Source organism: Macaca thibetana, chromosome 20 (assembly GCF_024542745.1).
Source record: "Macaca thibetana thibetana isolate TM-01 chromosome 20, ASM2454274v1, whole genome shotgun sequence".
Taxonomy (NCBI): domain Eukaryota; kingdom Metazoa; phylum Chordata; class Mammalia; order Primates; family Cercopithecidae; genus Macaca; species Macaca thibetana.
The window spans coordinates 20,357,956-20,382,310 of NC_065597.1; the positions used below are offsets into that span (position 1 = coordinate 20,357,956).

The following is a 24,355-nucleotide window of genomic DNA, read 5'->3' on the forward strand; positions in this document are numbered from 1 at the left end:
GGTGTGAACCACTGCATCCAGCCTGAAAGAATATTCTTTTGTTTTTAAATTAAAAAAAAATTTTTTAAACTTTTATTTTAGGTTCAGGGGTACATGTAAAGGTTTGTTATACAGGTAAATTGCGTCTCACAGGAGTCCGGTGTACAGACTATTTCATCGCCTAGGTAATAAGCATAATATCTGATACATAGTTTTTCAATCCTCTCCCTCCTCCAACCCTCCACCCTCAATATCTGTTGTTCTCTTTTTTGTGCCCATATATACTCAATGTTTAGCTCCCATTTATAAGGAAGAATATGTGATATTCAGGTTTCTGTTCCTGCCTTAAGTTGGCTTAGGAGAATGACCTCCAGTTCTATCTGTCTGACAGCAAAAGACATGATTTCACTCTTTTTTATGGCCGCATAGTATTCCATGGTGTATATGTATCACATTTTCTTTATCCAGTCTACTGTTGATGTGTATTTAGGTTGATTCCATGCCTTTGCTATAATGAATAGTGCTACAATGAACATATATGTGCATATGTCTTTATGGTAGAACAATTTTTTAATTTCTAATTTTTTTATTTCAATAGGTTGTTTGGTTACATAAATAAGTTCTTTAGTAAACATTTCTGAGATTTTAGTATACCCCTCACTCGATCAGTGTGCCCTGTACCCAATGTGTAGTCTTTTATCCCTTGCCACCTCCTACCCTTTCTCCTTGAGTCCCCAAAGTCCAATGTATCATTCTTATGCCTTTGTGTCCTCATAGCTTAGCTCCCACATATGAGTGAGAACATACAATGTTTGGTTTTCTATTCCTGAGAAACAACACAATTTGCAATTGCAAAAATATGGAACCAGCCCAAATGCCCATCAATCAATGAGTAAAGAAAATATGGTGTATATAGATCATGGACTACTACTAAGCCGTAAAAAGTAATGAAATAATAGCATTCACAGCAACCTGGATGAAACTGGAGACTGCTGTTCTAACTGAAGGGATTTTCTTGACCCTCATCATATTAGCTCCTCTGTTAGGGAAATCTGTAAACACACCTAAATGTTCTTTTACTGTATATGTTTGCTTGCGTGCTACCTGCACACACCCTATCTTTTGGCATCAAAAGCTGTTCAAACATGGACCCAAGCTACCTCTCCAGCTTTCTCCCATTTTCTAACACTCTCATTATCTTCCCACACTTTGCCATGCACCTGCTATTGCAGAGAATGTCAGCACATTGGGGAGAAGGAACAGAAAGCACCATTTGCTGCTCTCTTCAATTCAGCTGTCAGTCATTGAGATATTTTGATTATAATATGACTGTTGTGTGTTCCTTCTGATTGATTCTGAACCCAGAGGGAAAACATTCTCTTGTTTTCATCAGCATTATCACTTCTCAGCTTTGCAGGTGGCCTACTCCTTTCCTGCCAAGCACAATGGGAAATGGATTTCCAGAGTAGGGAATTCCATTAGAACATAAATAATTATGATGTAAAGGCAAGCTCTTTAAGATCTTGGTAGGCAGAGTCTAATCTGCCAAAACCAGAAAGCAAAATAAAGGAAAAAAGAGCACCACCACATTGAAAGTTACCCATATCATTGTATCCAGCTTACTCTGTGCACAGAGCTGTGGTTTCTTTTCATTCCTCCCATTTGGAGTTTTCTCTGAAGGCCAAAACTCAACTATGGATCATCTTGTATAAAGATTTGATGCCAACATGTAACATGAAAGGCGGCTCCAGGTTAATAAATTTATGTGATTAAAATTCCTTGTCTTTTTAGGAAGCACAAGTATGCTCTAAAACAGCCCTGGAATTGCTTCAGCATAATTTATCCAGTCCTCCTATAGCTGCATGCTAAAATGGATTCAACAGGAACGGGAAATGTCACACTGCCAGAATGAGAGTTTTATGCTATTTCAAAACACTCTAGAGCAACTACTTAAACATGCAGCAGCCATTGTGATAAATCAGATCCCTGAAGACTTCTTAAATGATTATCTAAAAAGCACTTAGAAAAATCTTAAAGTGCTATATCATAGCCTCAATATTCCTGGTCATCTTTACAAGGCGTATTTAAAACTAATTTCTCAGTTTAAGACTCTCTGAGATTTAACAAACCTCATTTGGACCCTATGAAGTTAATGAAGGGAAAGAGGACTGCAAGGTGTTACTTTATCGACTTATAGAACTTGTAATGTGGAAAAGACCACCAAATTCATACAGCCATTGTCCTCCTTTTATAGATGAAGTGGGAACCAGCTGACAAGAGCTCACAAAACTTGTTGAATGAGGGTCACGCAGCTAGAAAGAAACAGAGACGAGCTCAAGCTCAGGCCTGTGGACTCAGTCCAGGATTTTTTTCCTACTTAACTATGCCTGCATTTAACTGAGTTCTTAGGCCATGGGGCCAGGCATGGAAAGAAAGATGAATAAGGTGCAATGTTTAGGGAGCTGGCCTTTTACAATGAGGCAGATTCTTTTTTTTTTTTTTTTTAATTTTTGATACAGAGTCTTGCTCTATCACCCAGGCTGGAGTGAAGTGGCACAATCTTGGCTCACTGCAGTCTCAAATTCCTGAACTCAAGCAATCCTCCTACCTCAGCCTCCTGAGTAGTTAGGACTACAGACATGTGCCACCATGCCTGGCAAATTTTTGAAATTTTTATAGAGACGAAGGTCTGTGTTGCCCAGGCTGGTCTCAAAATCCTGGCCTCAAGCAGTCCTCCTGCCTTGGCCTCCCCAAGTGCTGGAATTACAAGTATGATCCATCAAACCTGGCCAGACCCTGATTTAAACACAGTATTCTCTGACTCCTTCCAGCTCAATTTTAGGTGATTTTATTTAACCTCCTCATTTGCAAAATAGGAACAACTGTGACAACTAACTGACCTAAACTTTGTAAAGAATGTAGGGCAGTACCTAGGGCAGAGTTAGAATAAATTATAACTATTTATAAATGCCTTATGCTTTTGTATTGAGTACCCACCCTGTGCTGAGTATTATGTGATCTGATTTTTATATACTATTACATTTCATTTTTAATTATGGGATATGGTCAAAGTGATCAAAAGTAATTGCTGGCAAGCATTTGGGCATTTCCATAAAAATATAGACAATATTTGTTTGCACCTTTGAACATGAGTGTTAGCCTAACTTAACAGAAAATTCTATCATGATATGTCTTGGTATAAGAAGTTCTTTAATATTACAAAGAAACATAGAAATAGAAAACAAAAACCTAGGCACATGATTTTGTCCTTATATTAGACAGCTATAAAGAACATACCAGCATTTGCTTCTGTATCATTTATCAAGTCCTGACTACAAATATTTAAAATGATGTTGCTTGGATAAGTATTAAAATCACTTAGAGAGCTCTGTTAAACTATATACATATACAGATTCCTGGGGACCTCCACCCACTTTCTCAATAACAGTACCTGATATGGAAGATCCAGAAATCAGTATGTTTAAAAACACACCTGGTGATTCTGATAACCAGCTGAGCCTCAAAATTACTGGTTGGAAAATACACCACCAGTTAGATTCAATTATTCTTCTGGGGCCATGATTTTCCTCCTAACTCCATGTGCTAAGTTGCGTTAGAGTTAGCAGACAATTCTTTCTCAAATAGACTCATGTTTTAGGAAAGTTCTAGAACACCTTACCACATCACTAATAATTTTCTTGGAGAGTTTATAGAAATTTCACTAGGGCTCCCTTATGGGGTGATAATTTAATAAACAAATAACCAGAAAAAAACGAAAAATGTCAAAGGATTAAGACTATGGGATCTTAATCTGACTCTGCCATTACCAGCATGGGGACTTGAGCAAGAGTTGCTACTCTGAATGGGGCCCTCTGCCTCCCTTGGTTACTCATCTGTGAAATAACTGGATTAGGCAGCAGGTTTCAACTCATGTGTCACTTCTAACCTGATTTGGAACAAATGCCTACAGAAGGATATTGGGAAGGTCCCTGAGGCATAGGAGGGCTCAGCGAAAAACAGGGCTTCCATCAGTTAACATTGTTTACCACTTACATGGGACAAAGGACGTCCCTGTGTACCTGGCATTGGCCATTCCAGAGCCAGATAGCCGTCAACAAAAAATTGGTAAATCTATGAATCAGCCAAGAATCATTCATTTTTTATGAAATAAAATCTGTTCTGGGAAAAACACCTTTATATGAAACAGAAACCTCACACTGCTTCTTGGATGAGACAATGAAAATGGCTACACTGAGCGATATTAATAGAACCAAATACTTAAACTGAAGCAAGAAAGAAATCCATAACTTGAAACAGGGAGAAAAAACCAGCATTACTGCAACAGAGTGAAATAAGAACAGAGAGAGAACAATTAATTCAACTGTCTCGGGATCACCTATCATCTACTTATTTTTGGCTTCATGCATAAAGTAAACAGTATCCTGATTTATTTTTAATTTTGTTTAAAATGATAAAACTGCACTGAATGAAAATACATTAGTGATTAATTCTTCTTTTAGGCATCTCTAAATTACAATATGTTGTTTCCATGAACAATGCCCTATTATAATGAGAGCTCTCAATCCTACAGATATGAGAGGTTTTAATTTAAATCTCAGGGGTGTCATTCATGCATTTTACCAGCAGAGCTATTGAATTAGGTAATCTATGTCTTTCTTGGGAAAATATCGAGATTGTAAAATGTTGTAATGTATGAAAACCAGATCCATGAACTATGCTTCAAAAATGCAAAGTAATATGATGATTTTAACAATTCAACTTAAGACATGGTTGCATTCAAAGTATCAGGAGGGTAGAAACTACCTTCCTGCTTAAACCAGGAGATAGTGAAACAACATCATTGTTTTAATATTGTTACTAAAACAATAACCCGGTATAAGTTGCAAATGCATCACCAGCCTCCTTATCATTATATTCAGTCACTGGGTCTGATTACATCTGTGAGTCTCAATCAGAGATGATTTTGTCTCATATAGGAAATTTGGCAATGTCCGGAGACATTTTTGATTGTCACAGTTTGGTGGGTGGGGGGAAGAAGAGTGGACCCTACTGGCATTAGTAGGTCAAGGGCAGGGATGCTGCTAAACATCTTACCATGTCCAGCACAAACCTCCACAACAAAGAATTTTCCAGCCCATGTCAATAGTGCTGAAATTGAAAAGATCTATTTTAGCCTGCGATATTCCAAGTAGCACCTAACACGTGATGGTCCAAGTGTCTCCAAATTCTGCTTTATATTTTGGGGAAAAAAATTGACTTTTTATCTAACTCAGACTGCTGATTCAAATGCAGTACTATTCATCTTTTAAAAAATTTCCTTTTGCTCTAGTGTCATTATTTCTCAATTTACCAAATAGTTATGCAATGTTAATGACATGTCAGACCCTTTTCTAAGGCACTTTGCAAACATTAACTCAGCTGACGTAGGTGCTATCATTGTCCCGTTTTTATAAATGAGGAATCTGGAGCAGGAAGACTAAGTTGTCTATGGTCATAGATCAGAAGTGTTAGGGTCAGGATGCAAAAACGGTCTGTCAAACTTCAGAGTCTATGTTCTCATCCTCTTCACTATGCTACCAACTTAAATCGTGTTGTAAATTAAATGTTTTCCAAGGTTCCATCACATTCTTCTCACCCCATCACATTCTTCAAAGGTCAGTGTCATCAGTAAAGGCTCTGCCTCTCCACGCTCCTTTGGTGGGTTGACCTCTGTGACCCCGTCCTCCCGGTGAGCTTGGGATGAGGATGATAAAAACCACACAGATCCCAGAACCTTTTGATGAATGCCCACGGAATGTTCCCCAGTCTGTCAGGCATCCTACAGATGCAATTTCTAATCCTCATCCAACCTTCCAAGGTTATCTTCTACATTTTTTTGTACATAAACCCAGGTCAAATGACTTTTACAAAGCCACAGAGTTAAGAAGTGGCAGACACACGGTTTAGAGTCTTTCTATCTATCGCCAAAACCTGGGCTCTCTCTACATCATCCTGCCAATTGGAAAATCTACATCTCACATGTGTTTCATGTGGGAGTTAGAGCATATAAAAGTAACATAAAACCGGCCAGGCGCGGTGGCTCAAGCCTGTAATCCCAGCACTTTGGGAGGCCGAGGCAGGTGGATCACGAGGTCAAGAGATTGAGACCATCCTGCCTAACAAGGTGAAACCCCGTCTCTACTAAAAATACAAAAAATTAGCCAGGCGTGGTGGCGGGCGCCTGTAGTCCCAGCTACCCGGGAGGCTGAGGCAGGAGAATGGCGTGAACCCGGGAGGCGGAGCTTGCAGTGAGCTGAGATCGTGCCACTGTACTCCAGCCTGGGCAACAGAGCGAGACTCCGTCTAAAAGAAAAAAAAAGTAACATGAAACCACCTTCATGTTCACAGAGCACAAACTGCAGTTCAGATTCCAGTATGACCAGACCAAAGAGCGCCCACAGGTGACCACAGGCCACTTTCAATCCACAGCTGATCGGACTAGTTGTCACAGCGGGTTTTTCTGTCTTTAAAGAAAATTGAATTTGCTGTCAATATTTTTAAAATTGGGAAATTTCACATGCAGCATTTTTCCGTTATTTCTGGTTTCTCTTGAAAAGTCAGGCAGATCTGTCAACACATGTTGATGTACATTCCTGCAAGGCAAAAATCAGCATACTTTCTGCAGTTCACCCGTTTGAGAGACTCACGAGGTTTGCCGGCCAAACTTTTCTGTTCTACAGTATCACAAGTATTTAATTATATGACGGTAGAACCCTAGTTTAGATGAATAGAGTAGCTCAGAGTCTTACTGGATCATCACAGTCCGATAGAGAATGACTCCTTTGCTGTGTTTTGGTTTCTGCCCACCACACCTTCCCTCGGTGCACATGGACTTTACATGCGAACAGTACAACTCTGGTTGATTGTTACTAACTGGATGGAAGAAAATGGCACTTTAAAACAGTGTTTTCTCACACCAGGGCCTGTCGGGGGGTGGGGGGCAAGGGGAGGGAGAGCTTTAGGACAAATACCTAATGAATGCGGGGCTTAAAGCTTAAATGATAGGTTGACAGGTGCAGCAAACCACCACGGCACATATGTACCTAGGTAATAAACCTGCACGTTCAGCACATGCATCCCACAACTTAAAGTAAAATAATATAAAAAAAGAAATACCAAAAAAAAAAAACAGTGTTCTGTTGGTGGGAATGTAAATTAGTATGGTGGTTCCTCAGAAAAACTAAAAGTAGGACTACCATATGATCCAGCAATCCCAAAAGGAAGGAATACCCCAAAGGAAGGAAATCAGTGTATAGAGATATCTGTATTCCCATGTTCACTGCAGCATTATTCACAATAGCCAAGACACGGAAGTAACCTACGAGTCCCTCAATGCATGAATAAATAAGGAAAATGTGGCACATATACATAATTGAATAGTGTGCCATGTTTTCTTTATCCATTCATCCTATTAATGCTACTAGATAGTATAGATACTATATATTAATACTATTATATATAGTCTTACATATACGATATAGTATTGTATATGCTATATATGAATAGTAATTATATATAATATAGTATAATAGTATTATTCAAATTAATAGTATTCAGCCTATTATGATAGTATTAATCCTATTTCATACTACGAATCCTATTTAGTACTATTCAGCCATTATAAAAATGAAATCCTGTGATCAATGTGATGGAAGCTTGGAAAACATTTAATTTAATTTAATTTACAACACAATTTAAGTTGGTAGCATACTGAAGATGAATGGAGCTGCAGGACATTACATTAAGTGAAATAAGCCAAATGGAGAAAGACAAATATTGCATTTTCTCCCATGTGAGAGCTAAAAAAAAAAAAAAAAAAAAAAAAAAAAAAATTGAACTCAGCTAGAGCTAGAGAATGGATTGATAGAGCTGGGAAGGGTAGTGGGGAGGGAGAACGGTAATGTTGGGATGGTTAATGGGTACAAAAAAAAAGTTAGAATGAATAAGATCTAGTATTCAGTAACACAAATAGGGTGACTATCATTAACAATAATTTATTGCATATCTTAAAATAACTGAAACCATGAAATGTGCCTAATAAAGAAATGATTTTGGAATGTTTTTTAATAAAGAAACAATAAAGCCTAGAGGTGATGGATATCTCATTATGCTGATTTGATTGTTCCACATTGTACACCTGCATCAACACATCACATGTACCCCCATAAATATGTATAACTATGATGTACCCAAAATAATTAAAAATTTAAAAAACTTATTAAAGTATGAACAAGAAAAACCGGTGTGTGACAGGCTGAAGGTTAATGCCTTGCAAAACTACCTTTCTGCTGGAGCCTTACTTGGGGTTATTGCAGTGTCTCTCCTGGTACTTGACTCCTCCACCACACGTCCGGGAACATTCTGACCACTTCGACCAGGCGGACCACTGGCCATGGATGGGCCGGGGCCCCAGCTCCCCAAACTTTACGCACTGGCCTTGCCGACACCACTGTGAAAAGAACGTTTAAGATGGTTCCTGTCAGACACCACCTGGGAAAGCACAGGGAGTTGCCAACACCTGCACAGTAACAGGAAAAACAGGTCTGTTGGGAGAAAAGGAAAATGCCTGATACCTTGATAAATTCCTTTGCTGTGCTCTAAAAACACTCAACTACTCTGCATTGACCACATACATTCTGAAAGGCTGACATCTGTAGAGAAGTAGCGTTGCTCACCAACAGGCTGAGTATGATACGCTTTGTGAGCTGTAGAGGTGACATGTTCAGATGATAAGATTTCACCTACCAGCCAAGGGAGTCAGTATAAAGTTACAACGAAGCCTGCCTTGCCACTTAGAGACAACGCTACTGAAAGAACAATTGGGATCACTCATCCAGGAAGAAACAGTTAAGATATTAACACAATTTATCATTCTGAATAAACAATTGGGATCACTCATTCAAGAAGTAACAGGTAAGATATTAACACAATTTATCATTCTGAATGATTATCTTATCATAAAACAGATACAATTACACATACATTATATTTTTGTTTATTCCAAACCCATCACTATAGAGCATTTCTTATGAAACTAAACAAGTCAGTCTATACAAATTGTTCTCTTCAGATAGCATCCTTTTTCCTTTTGTCTACATAAAAGGTGCCCACTTCAGATGCTCTGATGACTTTGAGCTCTTTCAGTGTCTTTGATGAATCAGCCCAGGGACTTTCATTTGCCCATGATCTGTACAAGCTAGATGGAGAGCTATTTTCTTTACTAACCTTTCCATTTTAGTTCTCCTTTGTAACAAATTCCCGGCTTTCCTGGTCATCTCTCCCCAGGGGATGCATTAGCCTCTGGTAGTGTTTCTTTAGTTTTTGTTTTGTTTTTTGTTGTTTTTACCTACCCCCCACCCCCGACCCCTGCAGTGCTTTGATTATGAGCAAGTTCTGCATGACTTAGCATAACTGCTCTTTTCTGAAGGCCTCTGCAATTAGATCCAAAGGGCTGGGGTTTGGACCATGCCAGGTTTTGCTGAGGAATCGGGGGATCGGTTACAGAATTATGGGAAGGTTGTTTTACTTTCAAATCTTCACTTTTCCCCTGTGAGACATTTGGCTTCATGACTGTTTATTGTGTGGTTTGGTTGCTAGTGCACTTTGTCTAGGTTAAGATATTGCTTCCTTTCTTCAAATTCTTGCCATGTGCTGATTAATTCTTCTGTTTTTCATTTTTCTTTTCCCCGGATTAATTGCCATTTCAGAGTTTGCATGAAATCATACAACACTACTGAGAACTTTTTGGGGAAGGCAATTGGTCATTTGAGGATTTTGTCTACCATAAGCATGCATCTTTTCTACCAGGAATCACGAGGACTCTACTGGACTGAGTTCAGTGGCTGAGACAAAATTACAATAGCCAATAACAGTAACGGCGGCAGCAGCCACAGGTTATCAAGTTGCTCCTATGTGCCAAAAATGGTGCAGAGAGCTTCACATGCAGTATCTTATCTAATCCTTGCAAAGCACTGAGTTAAAAACCATTTTTTTCAGTAAGAGAAATTTAGCAAAGAAATACTAGCTAACCTGCTCAGAGTGACACAAACTACCCAAACAGAGCTATTCAAGTAACTATGCAAGTATAAGAGACTGGATTTAACTCAGTAGCCAGAACTTCTAAGCAGGACACTTCTACTTCTCATCTTGGAGGCAAACTGCTGACCAATGTACCTTAATTCTAATCTAATTTCTTTTTGGAAAATGTGTTTAGATCTCTTCCAGTCATTCAATTAATTTGATGTTCTATTACTTCAGTATTCATTCTAGTATTAGGTTAGGCTGCTATCAGATTGTTTCCCTTTGGCTTTTTAATCAGTGTAGAAATCAGGAATATATAGGAATGTACACACAGATTTGCACACATTCACATGTATAGGTAAAATTCTACATAGAAAATGCAAATTTACAATATGTACACCTGTAAGTTTATCTTTTTTTTTTTTTTTTTTTTTTTTTTTTAAGACAGAGTTTCACTCTTGTTGCCCAGGCTGGAGTACAGTGGTGCCATCTCGGCTCACTGCAACCTCCGCCTCCCGGGTTCAAGCGATTCTCCTGCCTCAGCCTTCCAAGTAGCTGGGACTATAGGCGCCTGCCACTACGCCCAGCTAATTTTTGTATTTTTAGTAGAGACGGGGTTTTACCACGTTGGCCAGGCTGGTCTTGAACTCCTGACCTCAGGTGATCCACCCACCTTGGCCTCCCAAAGTGCTGGGATTATAGGTGTGAGCCACTGTGCCCAGCTCCATCTTTTCACACATACATATTTTTCTTTTCTTTCTTTTTTTTTTTTTTTTTGTTGTTTTTTTAGACAGGTTATCACTGTGTCACCCATGCTGGAGTGCGGTGACACGATCTCGGCTCACTGCAGCCTCCACCTCCCGGGTTTAAGTAATTCTTCTGCCTCAGCTTCCTGAGTAGCTGGGATTACAGGCATGTACCATCATGCCTGGGTAATTTTTTGTATTTTTAGTAGCGATGGAATTCAACCATGTTGACCAGTGTAGTCTCAAACTCCTCACCTCAAGCGCTCTGCCCGCCTAGGCCTCCCAAAGTGCTGAGATTACAGGCATGAGCCACCATGCCCAGGCCCAGCATACATATTTCTGGCACTACATCTAATTTCCAATTGAATGGCCATGACTTGGGCCAGTATCTTTTTATAGACAGCATGTACAAACCTGTCTTTCCGTGTACACGTATCTCTAGATAAAAAAGTAAGTGGCTTTCATACTGCCACATGTTGGCTGAGTATTCACAGTACAAATAGCGCTGAAGGACAAAGGACTAGAGAAGGAAGAGGAAGGACAGAGTTGGGTTCCAGTTACAGAGAAACAAATGAAACATTCAGTACCTGCTACTGTGTGTCAGACACTCCAGATGAAACAAGAGTAAAACCAGGGCACTGGCCCTCATGAAATTTACAGTCTAACAAGCAGCCAGTTATATCTCCTGGTGAAGGAAGAATCTGAGGAACCCATATATGAGTGTAATAATTATTTCACTGGAGTGATGATGGATGGAACTTATTAAGATGCTTTCTGTTGAGCATGACATTACAGTTAAGGGCTTTTCACCAGTATATAACTGTAGCCTGGTGTTTTAAAATAACGTGGCGTGGCAGTGATATCAAGACATTTGCTTTCTTACTTCTGACTTTATCTCATGTTCTGTTTACTGAAGCCTAACACAAGTACATTTTACTCCCCACGGAACGTAGATATCTGAGGTGCTTATGTAATCAATCTTTAGACCTCAGTGATGTATCACTTATTTTTCTCATTCATTATTTTCCTGTGTATCCCTTATAGGTAATACGATTGCTTTTTCAATTTAAAAAAAACCAAAAAACAAAAAACACTAATCCTCAAGTTACAAGTTCTAAGTTGTAATGCCTCAAAAGTCAAAATGACTTGAGCAGTATTTATATTTTAAATTATTCCACTAAGTCATTGTTTTGTATCATCATGGCCATAACATTTCTATTAACATTTTCAAGAACAGTCCTCCTTGGGATTCCCTAAGACCACTATCAGATTAAAAATTGCACATAACTCCTCAATTTTTAACATGTTCATTTTCTTTAAAATAAAGAGTTAAAAATTACAAACCTTTTTAAGAGATAGTGAATAAGCGTCCTAACAAATATCAGAAATCTGTGCCTTTGCCTCTGATGTTGGCCTGTCTCTGAAAAGTCCTTTCTATCATCCAACTGAAGAACTTTAACCCAAACTCCAACAACCATCTTGATGCACACACTTGTTGTGGTTTATTTTAAGTGCATAGCTAATCTCAAGCAAGATTCATCTCTCATTTCATCTGGGCCCTGATAGCAACTACTGCTTAGAGAAGGTGTGTTTAAAGAGAGAATTCGTTATTTGCTTCTGTATGTGTTTCCCCTACTAGACTGTAAATTTTTATTTTTTTAATTTATTTTTGAGAGAGTCTCGCTCTGTCACCCAGGTTGGAATTCAGTGGCACAATCTCGGCTTCCTGCAACCTCTGCCTCCAGGATGCAAGTAATTCTCATGCCTCAGCCTCCCAAGTAGCTGGGATTTTAGGCATGCGCCATCGTGTCCAGCAAATTTTTGTATTTTTAGTAGACACAAGGTTTCACCATGCTGGCCAAGCTAGCCTTGAACTCCTGACCTCAAGTGATCCACCCACCTTGGCCTCTCAAAGTGATGGGATTACAGGCATGAGCCACTGTGCCCCGCCTGGACTGTAAATTTTTAAAGAAATACAACTGTGGTTTATTCATCTCTATATCCCCAGAGTCTCCTGTTCCCCATATCTAGTAGTCAATAAATTATTGTGGAATGAAATACCTTTTTTAGAGACAGGGCCTAACTCTGTGGCCCAGGATGGACTACAGTGGTGTAATCACAGCACACTGCAGCCTCAAACTCCTGTGTTGAAGCGGTCCTCCTCCCTTAGCCTCCCAGGTTGCTGGGACTACAGGCATGCACCACCATGCCTGGTTAATATTTTGTAGAGATAGGGTCTCGCTATGTTACCTGTTCTTGAACTCCTGGCTTCAAGCAATCCTCCCTGCTCAGCCTCCCAAAGTGTTGGGATTACAGGTGTGAGCTATCACACCCAGCCTTGAAATAACTTTAAACAACCAATGACCATTTTTTTCTGTATAGGTTTATACTGCCTTGAGACAGAGACAATAATTAAGATCAGCAAACCTGTAACATCTCATTATCTCTTGTCATTCATAGCTCCTCTTTGATTGGTCTTTCAAACGAACTCCCCAAATCTGGATCATTTACTAGTAGCCCAAATGCAACCTGCCCTCCCTCCAAACTCTATTGGGGAAGAGGAAGAAAAATAGAAATATATGAGAGTTCTTCATTCAAAATATTGAGATCTCCCATAATCTTTCAAAATGGAGGTGGTTCTCTGGGTAGAAGATGCTCACCAGCAAAAGGACCTTAGGTACACACTAGGTGGAGGAATCTCTTACCCTTCAATAGGAAAGTCACTGTACATGATGGGAATCTACAGGGCATGTCAGAAGCTCAATGACAGGTCCTGTGAGTTGAGCTGAGTAGCAGAAGCCTTGGTCTGGAGGGACAGTCATTTCTTGACTAACAAGACATCTGATCCCTGAGACTTTTTAAATACCATAAGTTTAAAAGGAAAATGGTATGTAATGAAACCTGTTAGCTCACTGAAATAGAGATATTTTGAGCCAAGACACCATCTAAAACAGTAAGACAAAGAAAAAAGAAAAAAAAATCTTCTGAAACAATTGAGCTATCTGGGTTATGTTAGCATTAAGCTTTATAATTGCTCCTACATAATGTTGGTTAATATAAAGAGGAGTCAGAGACATAAAATGCCGAAGCATTCCATCCTAAGGTCACAACACAAACAGTTTGAATTCTATGCCTTATCAAATTTCTGGAGCTAAAAACTAACAAGTATGCAGTTTACCATACTCAAGCCACAAACGGTCCCTTCTGCTGCAGGCATAAACTTGGTCTCACACCTGTGGCCTACTCGATGGCACCAAAGCGATTTGCAAATGTCCTGAAAGAAAAAAAGGGGCTGGTAAGGGTGATATACAATAAAAACAAAAATATTCAAAGATGTTGTATACAATATTATGTTTTGGGGCAGCAGAAATCAGAGAAATTATTCAGAAAGTAGAGGCCAGTGAAGTTGGTAACACCAAAGTTAATGTTTTAGCAACTATGTAAGTGAGGAGTTTCTACAGTATCCAGATACTCATGTGCGTTCAGTAACAGCAGGTAGGTAGCAACAGTTAGAGAACACTTGGCTTGGAAGTGATAGATCTGGTTTCTCATGATAGTGATAATAATAACCATCGTGTAGAATACATCAAGATTATAATAAAGCAAGTCTGATTTAAATCCTCATCCTGAAATGCCTGGTTTCATGCCCTATGGACATGTTATGGAATCCCTCTCAGTTGCAGTTTTCTCACCTGTACAATAGTAATCAAATAAGCACTTGACTCTATAGACTTATTCTCAAGGATAAATGAGGAACTACATGTAAAGTGATGGTTTTGCCTGGCGCATGCAGTTCTATAAAATATATCATCATTACTACCTTTTTCATCTTTTCAAAAACTGCTTTACAGTTGCTTTTTCAAAGTCCTGTGTATGCTTAACTGAAGCATTTTCTATGAGTGCTGTTTATATTTTAGTGATTGATTAATTGTACAGACACATTCTTGCTTTATTGCCCAGGCTGATCTCAAACTCCTAACCTAAAGTGATCCACCCACCTCAGTCTCCCATGGTGCTGGGATTACAGACATGAGCCACCAGGCCTGCCCACCTTCTTCATCTCTATCGCAATTTTCAAATATATAGACAATTAAATTCTCAAACCAGACCTATGAAATAATTTCATTCTCATGCTAGACTGTGGTACACAGAATAATGGCCCCCAAAGACATTCGCATCCTAATCTTGGGATCCTGTGAATATGTGAAGTTGTGTAGCAAAGGAGAATTAAAGTTACAGATGCAATTGAGGTCATCATCAATTGAAATGGAGATGCAGACACTGTCCTAAATTTTCCACATGGGCCTAACATAGTCACAAGGGTCCTTATATGGGAAAGAGGAGCTTAGAAGAGAACCAGAGAAATTACAGCTTGAGAAAGACCTAGGAGAATGTTGTTGGCTTTGAAGATGAAGGAGGGGCCATGAGCCAAGGAATGCAGGCAGCTTCCAGAAGGTGAAAAAAGCAAGAAAATGACTTCTCCCCTAAGGCCTTCAAAACCCTGCGGACACACTGATTTTGGTTCTTTCTTTCTTTCCTTTCTTTTCTTTCCTTTCTTTCTTTCCTTCTTTCCTCTCCTTTCTCTCACTCTCTCTGTTTCTTTCTTTTTCTTTTTTGAGACAGGGTCTCCCTCTGTCACCCAGGCTGGAGTGCAATGGTGCAATCTCGGATCACTGCAACCTCCACTTCCTGGGTTCAAGCAATTCTCCTGTCTCAGCCTCCCGAGGAACTGGGATTACAAGCATGCGCCACCACATCCGTCCAGTTTTTGTATTTTTAGTAGAGACAGCGTTTCACCACATTGGCCAGGCTGGTCTGGAACTCCTGACCTCAGATGATCTGCCCGCCTCGGCCTCCCAGAGTGGTGGGATTGCTGGCATGAGCCACCACCATGCCTGGCCTGATTTTAGCCCTTTCAAATGTCTACTTTCAGAACTATAAGATAATAAATGTGTGTTGCCTTAAGTCACACTAAGTTTGTAGAAATTTATTTAGATAGGGAACTAATACTTTTATTACCATTTTAGTGGTGGAAACTGAACTAATTCTTCATCTAAACCCATTTAGCTGAAAAAACGGAGCAAGCTTCTGATGCTGTTGAAGCTTTAAAGTCACAGAGCTGGCCAGGAACAAAGACAGGCCTCAAGCTGGCCTGATTTCTGAGTCTAGTAACTTAACCACTACCCTGGGCCTGGATTTGCCATTGATGGGTATTGGAAGGCTGTCAAATTCTCCAGGCCTCAGTTTTCCAGCCTATAAAGAAATGGAACCAGATTACTTTCAGCTCTAACAGTTAAAGTTGATATTCAGAATTACGGCACTAATGGAATGTCATGAAACATCGGGAAAGGTCAAAGTGACTCCATTTTGGTGGCCACATTCTATTTCCTAAGATAGAAATGTGAACACGTACATTTTGTGGAAAATATAAACAACCAGAGAGGAGGAAAAAAAAAGTTTGTCGTTACTTGTTGTAATCCTGAAAATTCAACGAACCAGGTACCTAATTCCCCAAACACTCCATTTCATGTAGATTTTACAGTTAGAAAATATGGCAAGAATATGCTTAGAAATATTTCAGAAACACTCAAAAAAAGAAAAGCTTTCCATGGGACTGAGAAAAGAAAACATAGGGAAACCAGAGAGATATATATATACAGTAATTTTGGTCTTGTAGACCATAAAATTCTTCCCACAAAAGGAGAATGGAAGAATATTTAGGACACTACTTAGAAACACCAACGCCACCAGCTGCCCCAGATATGGGCACGTGTACCATTCCCAACTCTTAATACAGCTCCTAAGCTAGAATATATACATCTTCCCGTGAACCTGCCACTGACATTAGCAGAAAGCATATGGCAGCCTCCCAGCAAACTGAATGAGGGTCATCATCGCTACCTGTTACTGTATTGAGTCACCCTGGGTTTGAGGGAAATCAATCAATGTGGGTAAGAGAGCCGCTTATGTGAAATGGGAGCATGAGAGATAGCACTGAAATGATTAAACCTACACTTAGAAAGCCTTTCAGAACTAAACTGTTTTTCTTCTTACAGCCAGGAAAAAGCCATAACCCATACCCAGTGCCTATGTGGCAGCCACCAAAATGGCCCTAGGGCAGACCAAAGAAAAGGAGGGCTAGCTGTCGTAGCCAATGCCAAGCCACAGGCCCAAGAGAAGGGGCTGCTGGAAAGAACCAGGAAAACAAAGCAAAACAAAAAAACACAGGGATTCCAGAGTGAAATAAGACAGGCTGCATGAACGTGTTATTTCTTCTGTGGTGGAGCGCAGAACTCAAGGGTAATTATAGCCAACTACATGCTCTGACGACCATGAAAGCCCCTTGAGAAGGCTCCCTTTCAAAATAAACGCAACTCAGAGTTTGCACTTTTTTTGTTTCTACCTCCCCCCTCTTTTTACCAGCATATTCAAATAACTTCCCCTTATCTATAATTCCCTGGACTTAAGTCTTAATTTAAGGGAAAAAAGAAATAACCACAGAGACCCCAAGGTCTCATGTTGCCTGCATATGATTTTTTTGAACTAGGCAACATTTTAAAGAGTCCCAATGCTATCCACTATTCTGTCCTGTCACTTGCTATGTCCTCCAGTGGTATTTCATAGGCTGGATACCCCTTCAAGTAAAACTCGACATGCTAAAAATGTTAATGACTTTTGGAAACCAAATTTCATGAAGCATTACAAACTGAACACATCCACAATAAAAGCTCTTCATCGGCTCCTCCAAACCTGTCTCATGTTTCACTGTCCCCATCTCACTCTATGACACCTCTATATTCCCAGTAGTTCTGGTCAAAAATCCGAGTCATCTTTGACTCTTCTGTTTCTCTCACATTCTATCAAGAAATCTCCCACTAGGTTATACATATTGGCATTGCCTTCAAAATATTTCCAGAATCTGAACAATTATGGCCACTTCCATTTCTACCACCCTGTTCCAAGCCACCAGACACACAGCTCACTGCCAGGCCCTCCTCACAAGCCTTGAAGGTCTACTTTACCCACACCCTTACCCAGTTTATTTTTAACACAGTGACTAGAGCTGTATTGTCCAATATGATAGTCACTTTCTACATGTGGCTTGTTAAACCTGAATTTACATTACTTAAAAACAAATTAAGAATTCACTTCCTCAGGCATACTGGTCACATTTCACGTTCATGTGTAGTTAGTGCCTACCATATTGGATAACAGAGAACATTTGCACCATTATACAGAGTTCTGCTGGACAGCACTCAGCTAGGGAGAGCCTTCCAAATCAACTGAGTGTCGGTCAGCTCATGGCACTTTTCTGCTCAAAACCCTGTTATGTCTTGTCAATTCACCATGAGAAAAATCCAAAGTCTTCCTTGTCATCCATGAAGTCATATGCCCCCTTTATCTCCCTGACATTGTATGCTACCAGTTTATGCCTTGCTCACTCTGGTTTAGCCACACTGGCTCCCTGATGCTCTGCAAACACTCAAATCTTGCTCCTACAGTGGGTCTTTACACTGGCTGTTCCATTTCTTCAACTATCTGCATCTTTCTCTCTCTTACCTCCTTCAAGTCTTTGCCTAAATTTCATGTCCTGTGACCTTGCTATTAAAAAATTTAATCAGCCACCACCCAGTCAGTCTCCCAATTTTCCTTATCTTATTCCAAACTTATTTAGCACTATGTGGCTTCATTTACAACATCATTTACTTATTTATAAAGTTTATTGTGCTTTGTTTTCTCCCCAACTAGCCACAAGAGTACAGAACTGTGTTTTCCCTCAGATATATCCCAAGCACCTAAAACAGTGCCTGGTACAAAGGAGGCTTCAGTAAATATATTTTAGTAAATCAATACATGAATAAAAATGACAGACTTTATGATTTAAAATAGTCTTCATTTGTAATAAAGACTCTGGAATTTTTAAGGGTTTTCAAGAATTAAAAAAATAATAACAACATGAAAGAACCTGGCAAACAGTATATGTGAAAAAAACTGGATGATGAGTTTTCCATAAATTATTTCATTGTATCATCATTGTGGCCATGTGAGGAAAGTATGACTGTCTCTTCAATGTGCTCCTGAGAAAACTGAGACTCAGAGAAATTAAATAAATTCTTCCAACTTCCTTTAGCAGTTAAGTCTCTAGTTGTCCTGGATTTAAGCCCATGTATGTCTGACTTTATTACCCTAGCTTTTAAGCTAAGCAATAATTTTAAAGTAAAGTTAACAATTAACAAGTAGGAGTCACCAAGAACTGCCCCAATGCCATTAAAAAAATCAACTTTAGGCCGGGCGCAGTGGCTCACGCCTGTAATCCCTGCACTTTGGGAGGCCGAGGCGGGCGGATCACGAGGTCAGTAGATCGAGACCATCCTGGCTAACACGGTGAAACCCCGTCTCTACTAAAATACAAAAAATTAGCCGGGCGCGGTGGCGGGCGCCTGTAGTCCCAGCTACTCGGGAGGCTGAGGCAGGAGAATGGCGCGAACCCGGGAGGCGGAGCTTGCAGTGAGCCGAGATGGTGCCACTGCACTCCAGCCTGGGCGACAGAGTGAAGACTCCACCTCAAAAAAAAAAAAAAAAAAAAAAAAAAAAAAACAACTTTATAGAGGTATGATTTATACAATAATATGCATTCATTTTAAGTATACTGTTCTATGAATTTTGGCAGATACATACACCACTATAAATACCACCACATTCAAGGCAGAATATTTCCATCACTCCAAAAAGTTCCCTTGTCCCCTTTTGCAGTCAATTCCCCTCTTAGGGGCAACCACTATTCCGATTTCAGTCACCAATAGGTGAGTGCTGCCTATTCTCTTAGATTTCATATAAATGGAACCATACAGAATGTACTCTTTTGTTCAGCATGTTTTTCAGTCATCCATGTTTTTGTGTATATCAATAGTTCATTCCTTTTTATTAATAAAAGAAGTTCCATTACATGAATACAGCAAAATCTAATCTGCTTGTACATTCACCTTTTGCAGGACATGTAAGTTGTACCCAGTCTTTGGCTTCTTATGAATCAAATAGTAGCTAAGAATATTCTTGGACAAGCCCTTTTATGAACACAGGCCTTTATTTATTTCAGGCAAATACCCTGGAGTACATTTGCTGGGTCAGAGGGTAAAGGTATGTTTAACTTTCTACATTGAAACAGCTCTGCCAAACCATTTCCAAAGTGATTATGCCGCTTTATGCACTCATCAGCAATATGCAGAGTTCCAGTTGCTCCTGGTCTCTGGTATCATTTGGTGGTGTCAGTCTTTTTAATATTCCCCATGCCAGTCAGTGTACAGTGCTGCCTCATTGTAATTTATTTTATATATTCCTGAGAGTGATTGATATTGAGCACCATTTCATGTGTTTGACTATGTGTATGTCTTCTTCTATAATATATTCATTTAGTATTTTGCTCCTCCCCTCCTTTTTGGGTAAGGGGGTTGGCACTGGTACCATTTTATGTTTTTTCTAGGTAGATAATATGAGAGGCAGTATAGTATAATGGTTAAGAGAATGTGCTACCCAGATCCAATTTTAGTGCTACCATTTGCTCATATAAAGCTTAGTAAAACATTTATTTTTATGTACTTTAGATTCCTTATCTAGAAAATGTGAATAATAGCACATGCCCCAAAGATACGGAACTATTAATATGTATCATGTGCTTAAAGTACTATTTGATACATAATAAGCACTGAATAAATAGTAGTTATTATTATAGGATGGAAAGAGTATTTTACCCTCAATTTTCTACGAGTTCATTCACATATAGATATCACTACAATTTTGACTCTAAAATCTGGGCCTTTTGTTTTCCTGTGTACTAACACTTTCTGCCTAATCTTGATCAGATTATTTAACTTCAATTTCCTTTCTGTTGGATTCAGGGGGGACAATAAGTAATGTTCCTGTCTCTTCCACCACTAGATAAATAAGACATTGGAGTCTAAGAAATGGAAATATAGATAATAACCTTATTACTGATAATCCTGAATTGGGGAATGTGGCTGAGATTTGTGGCCAAATAAGTCTTCTAACACTATCTCCACTGCATTAGACTGACGATCCCTTCACACTTGCAGGTAGAGGAGGCAGACACAACTCTCCCATCCGAGGCAGGCAACCTCCAGGGTGGCAGAAGAGAAGTGTGTATCCTGCAGACAGGCAGCACAAGAGAGAAGATGCTGAGATGGTACCGTGGCATGCCTGCTCGGAAATAGTCTTAAACTGGTCGATCAGATAAGTCACTCCTGCTTTCTTGAGGAGAGATGAGAGAAGAGGGAGAGGGGACATCTTCTACTTTATAGAAATGGGAGTGCTAAAACATGTGAGCTTTGGTTACCACTGTAAGCCCAATAAATAATACTGAGTATCTGATATGACATCCGGCACATGTTAGGCATGGCAGATACTCTCTATCAACGAAGGCAACAGATGTGTATACATAGTTAAACTGTATCACAAGTTTATAAAAGTGACACATAAGCTGGAAGTGGAGCCCAGAGAAAGAAATGTTTAAATCTCCCTGAGGAAATAAGGAGATAACACTTGAACTGAATCTTTAACAACAATAAAAAAAAAAAAAAGATTAAGCATCAGTGGGTGGCCACACAGCATACTAGAATAAGAAACACATGCAAAGACTTGTAGACATGAAAAAGGAAATATTTGGAAAACATAGAAGAACATCAACATCACTGGAGTGTAAGTGCATTGGGGAAAGTTAATAGAAGTTAAAACGTGACGCAGTAAACTTGGTATATTACAAAGTAATAGTATAATAGTATCAAATAGTACGATTCCATACTAGGAAGTTTCTAGTTATTCTCCATTCATTACATTTCTTGAAAGAAGTGTGAAAAGAAGTTGAAAGTTAAATTTTGGGACCCCAAACTCATTAAGCCAAAGAGAAAAGTCAAGCTGGGAACTGGGTCACACAAACCTGTCTCCCCCTTTTGGTTCCTAAATAAGATGGCTTCAAGATGAAAAACTACATGCCTCTGCCATATTTTGCCCACAAGGAAATTCCTAGAGAGCTATTAAAGTTTCACCATGGCAATCAAAATTGATAGCTTATCTTTACAGGTGCAGTCACCCCAGCCCACCAGACACAAATGTATATCTGATTGATCCCCTGCCCCATTGTGTCTATATTTATCTTATGTAAAATGCAGTTTCACTGCATTTCTCCTCTGCCCCATTTGTTTTATGTCATTTTATGTAAAAAAAAAAAAAAATGCAGGTTCTCTGAGCCAAAGGCATGAATAACTATGAATAACTATTGTTCCCTGCCCTGCTCTTATGTGAAAATTGTGTACTTCTCAATTTCCCGCCCTTTCCCCTTTAAATTTGCAGTCCTCAAAATCATCTTCAGAGAAAGGCATAGACCAGTCCCCCGGGTGTGTCCTTAACTTTGGCAGATAAATCCCCTAAAACGCTTGAGACTTGTCTCGTCATTTTTCTTGATTGACAGAAGAAATATACATGGATCCTGCTATCCTTCCAATACAATGCTCTCTAGAATGATGGGCCTGAGAACATTCACAAGAATTTAAATATCTTCCCCATAGTTTCTACTCAGCTTCAAACTCTCAGTGGGTCTATAAATAAACATTAAAACTGAGTTCCTGCTATGTGATAGTGACTGCTGGCTACTGAGGTACAGGGTCAGCTAAAGAGGATTCATTTGATCAGCTGCTCACTTCTAGCTTAGTAAAATAACAGCACAGAAGCTGTCAGTCTGTGACAGCACTTGGGACCCTCTGACAAACAGCATCAGTTCACTCATGGAGTCGGTAAGCATTTCTAAAGTGCAGAATAATCAAATGGGTGCTCTCTCCACTTGTTACAAAGGGAATCCTGCTTTGAGTCTTTCCAGATAACACAGAACCATTAGAAAGATTAGCAACTCATTTTCTTGAACTCTTTGGATGAGAACAGAGATCAAGTCTGGCATGCTGAAGACACAGAAAATTCATGGCTGGGAGAGCAGGGGAAGATGGTGATGAGTGATCCAAAGAGCCAGCCCCAGAGCCTTTACCAGGGCAGCTACTGGGGAAGAAGAGACAAATGTGATGGTGGCTATGACGCTGAATACATAAGGAAGAGAGTCAGAAGAAACCATATTGTTTACCGGGTGATGCAACTGTATCAAAAGATGTATCCTCACAAATGAGCCATGGAGGAACTATTATAATCTTCACCTTTCAAAGGTGAACTCTAAGGCTAAGGAAGGTTGAGTCATTTCCCCAAGCTTGTAAGAAATCTCAGAACAAAATTTAAACCTAGGTCTATGTGACTCCCAAATCCAGAGATTTGTGTGGGCAAATGTGTATGTGTGAATGTTCAAAATTGAAGACTGTCGGCCGAGTGCAGTGGCTCATGCCTCTAATCCCAGCACTTTGGAAGGCTGAGGTGGGTAGATCATGAGGTCAGGAGATCGAGACCATCCTGGCTAACACAGTGAAACCCTGTCTCTACTAAAAAATCAAAAAAAAAAAAAAAAATTAGCCAGGCGTAGTGGTGGGCGCCTGTAGTTCCAGCTACTCTGGAGGCTGAGGCAGGAGAATGGTGTGAACCTGGGTGGTGGAGCTTGCAGTAAGCCGAGACCGCTCCACTGCACTCCAGCCTGGGTGACAGAGGGAGACTCTATCTCAAAAAAAATAAATAAATAAAAAATTGAAGATTGTCTAACTCAGTGATCCTCAACCTTGATTGAGCATCAGGGTCATCTAGAGCTTTTGTTAGAATATGGGTTTCTGGGTCCTAGCTCCAAAATTTCTCATTCCTTAGGCCTGGGATGAGACATTTCTCACAAGTTTCAGGTCTTGCCAATATACTGCACCAGCCGGTTTGAGGACACTTTGAGAATTAGTTCCTTTTTGTTGTTCTTCTTCTTCTAATCACTATGCAACCCTGCCTTTCTAGGAGGCATGGAGGGAAAAAAAAAAGTAAAGTGAGGAGAAAAGATTAGAAAGTAATAATGGGACAATAAAAGCCCTGAAGACAAACTTCACCTCTTTCCTGTGTTGCCAGAGAGGGTCTAAACTGTTTCTACTAGACAGGATGAATAAGAAATTTTGTTGTTTTGGAAATTCCTCTTGGCTAGAGCCTGGCAATATTTATGATCCTCATAGGTGTGGCCATGGGTTCAAGTTACAAGTAGGTTTAACAACAATACCAAAAGCTAAGGTGTGGGGAAAACAGTCTACATTCAGAATCTATCAAACAACCCTACCTTCTCCATTAACCTCACCACCATCTTCAATCATTCTTCTCTTAAGCAAGTCTTTCTCACCTTCCCTTTCCTTGTTTGACTCAATCTTTTACTTGGAAATTTTCATTTCTATTTGCTCTGTTTCCCATGAAAGACCATCAGAATGAGAAGCTGTCTTTTAAAAATATAGTGAGGTCCCAGAAAACAATCTATTATTTAAAAAGGTTGTTTAAGCCCCACACACTGCCTGACACAGACCAGGTACCCCACAAATACATACTTCTGAAGGAACAATAGTAATTTTAGGAACCTCCTTTGTATTTCT

The 24,355-nt window shown here is 39.6% G+C and overlaps 1 protein-coding gene across 2 annotated transcripts in view; it reads right to left on the minus strand.

Moving 5' to 3' along the window:
• ADAMTS18 (ADAM metallopeptidase with thrombospondin type 1 motif 18) overlaps positions 1–24,355 on the minus strand; it is a 150,390-nt gene that overhangs the window by 42,567 nt on the left and 83,468 nt on the right. For both annotated transcript variants that reach the window (XM_050773234.1, XM_050773235.1), the window contains 2 exons: positions 13,984–14,079; positions 8,340–8,488 (listed from right to left, as the gene is read on the minus strand). In XM_050773234.1, coding sequence (XP_050629191.1) covers positions 8,340–8,488; positions 13,984–14,079 — 245 coding nt within the window. The remainder of the gene's footprint in view (positions 1–8,339; positions 8,489–13,983; positions 14,080–24,355) is intronic.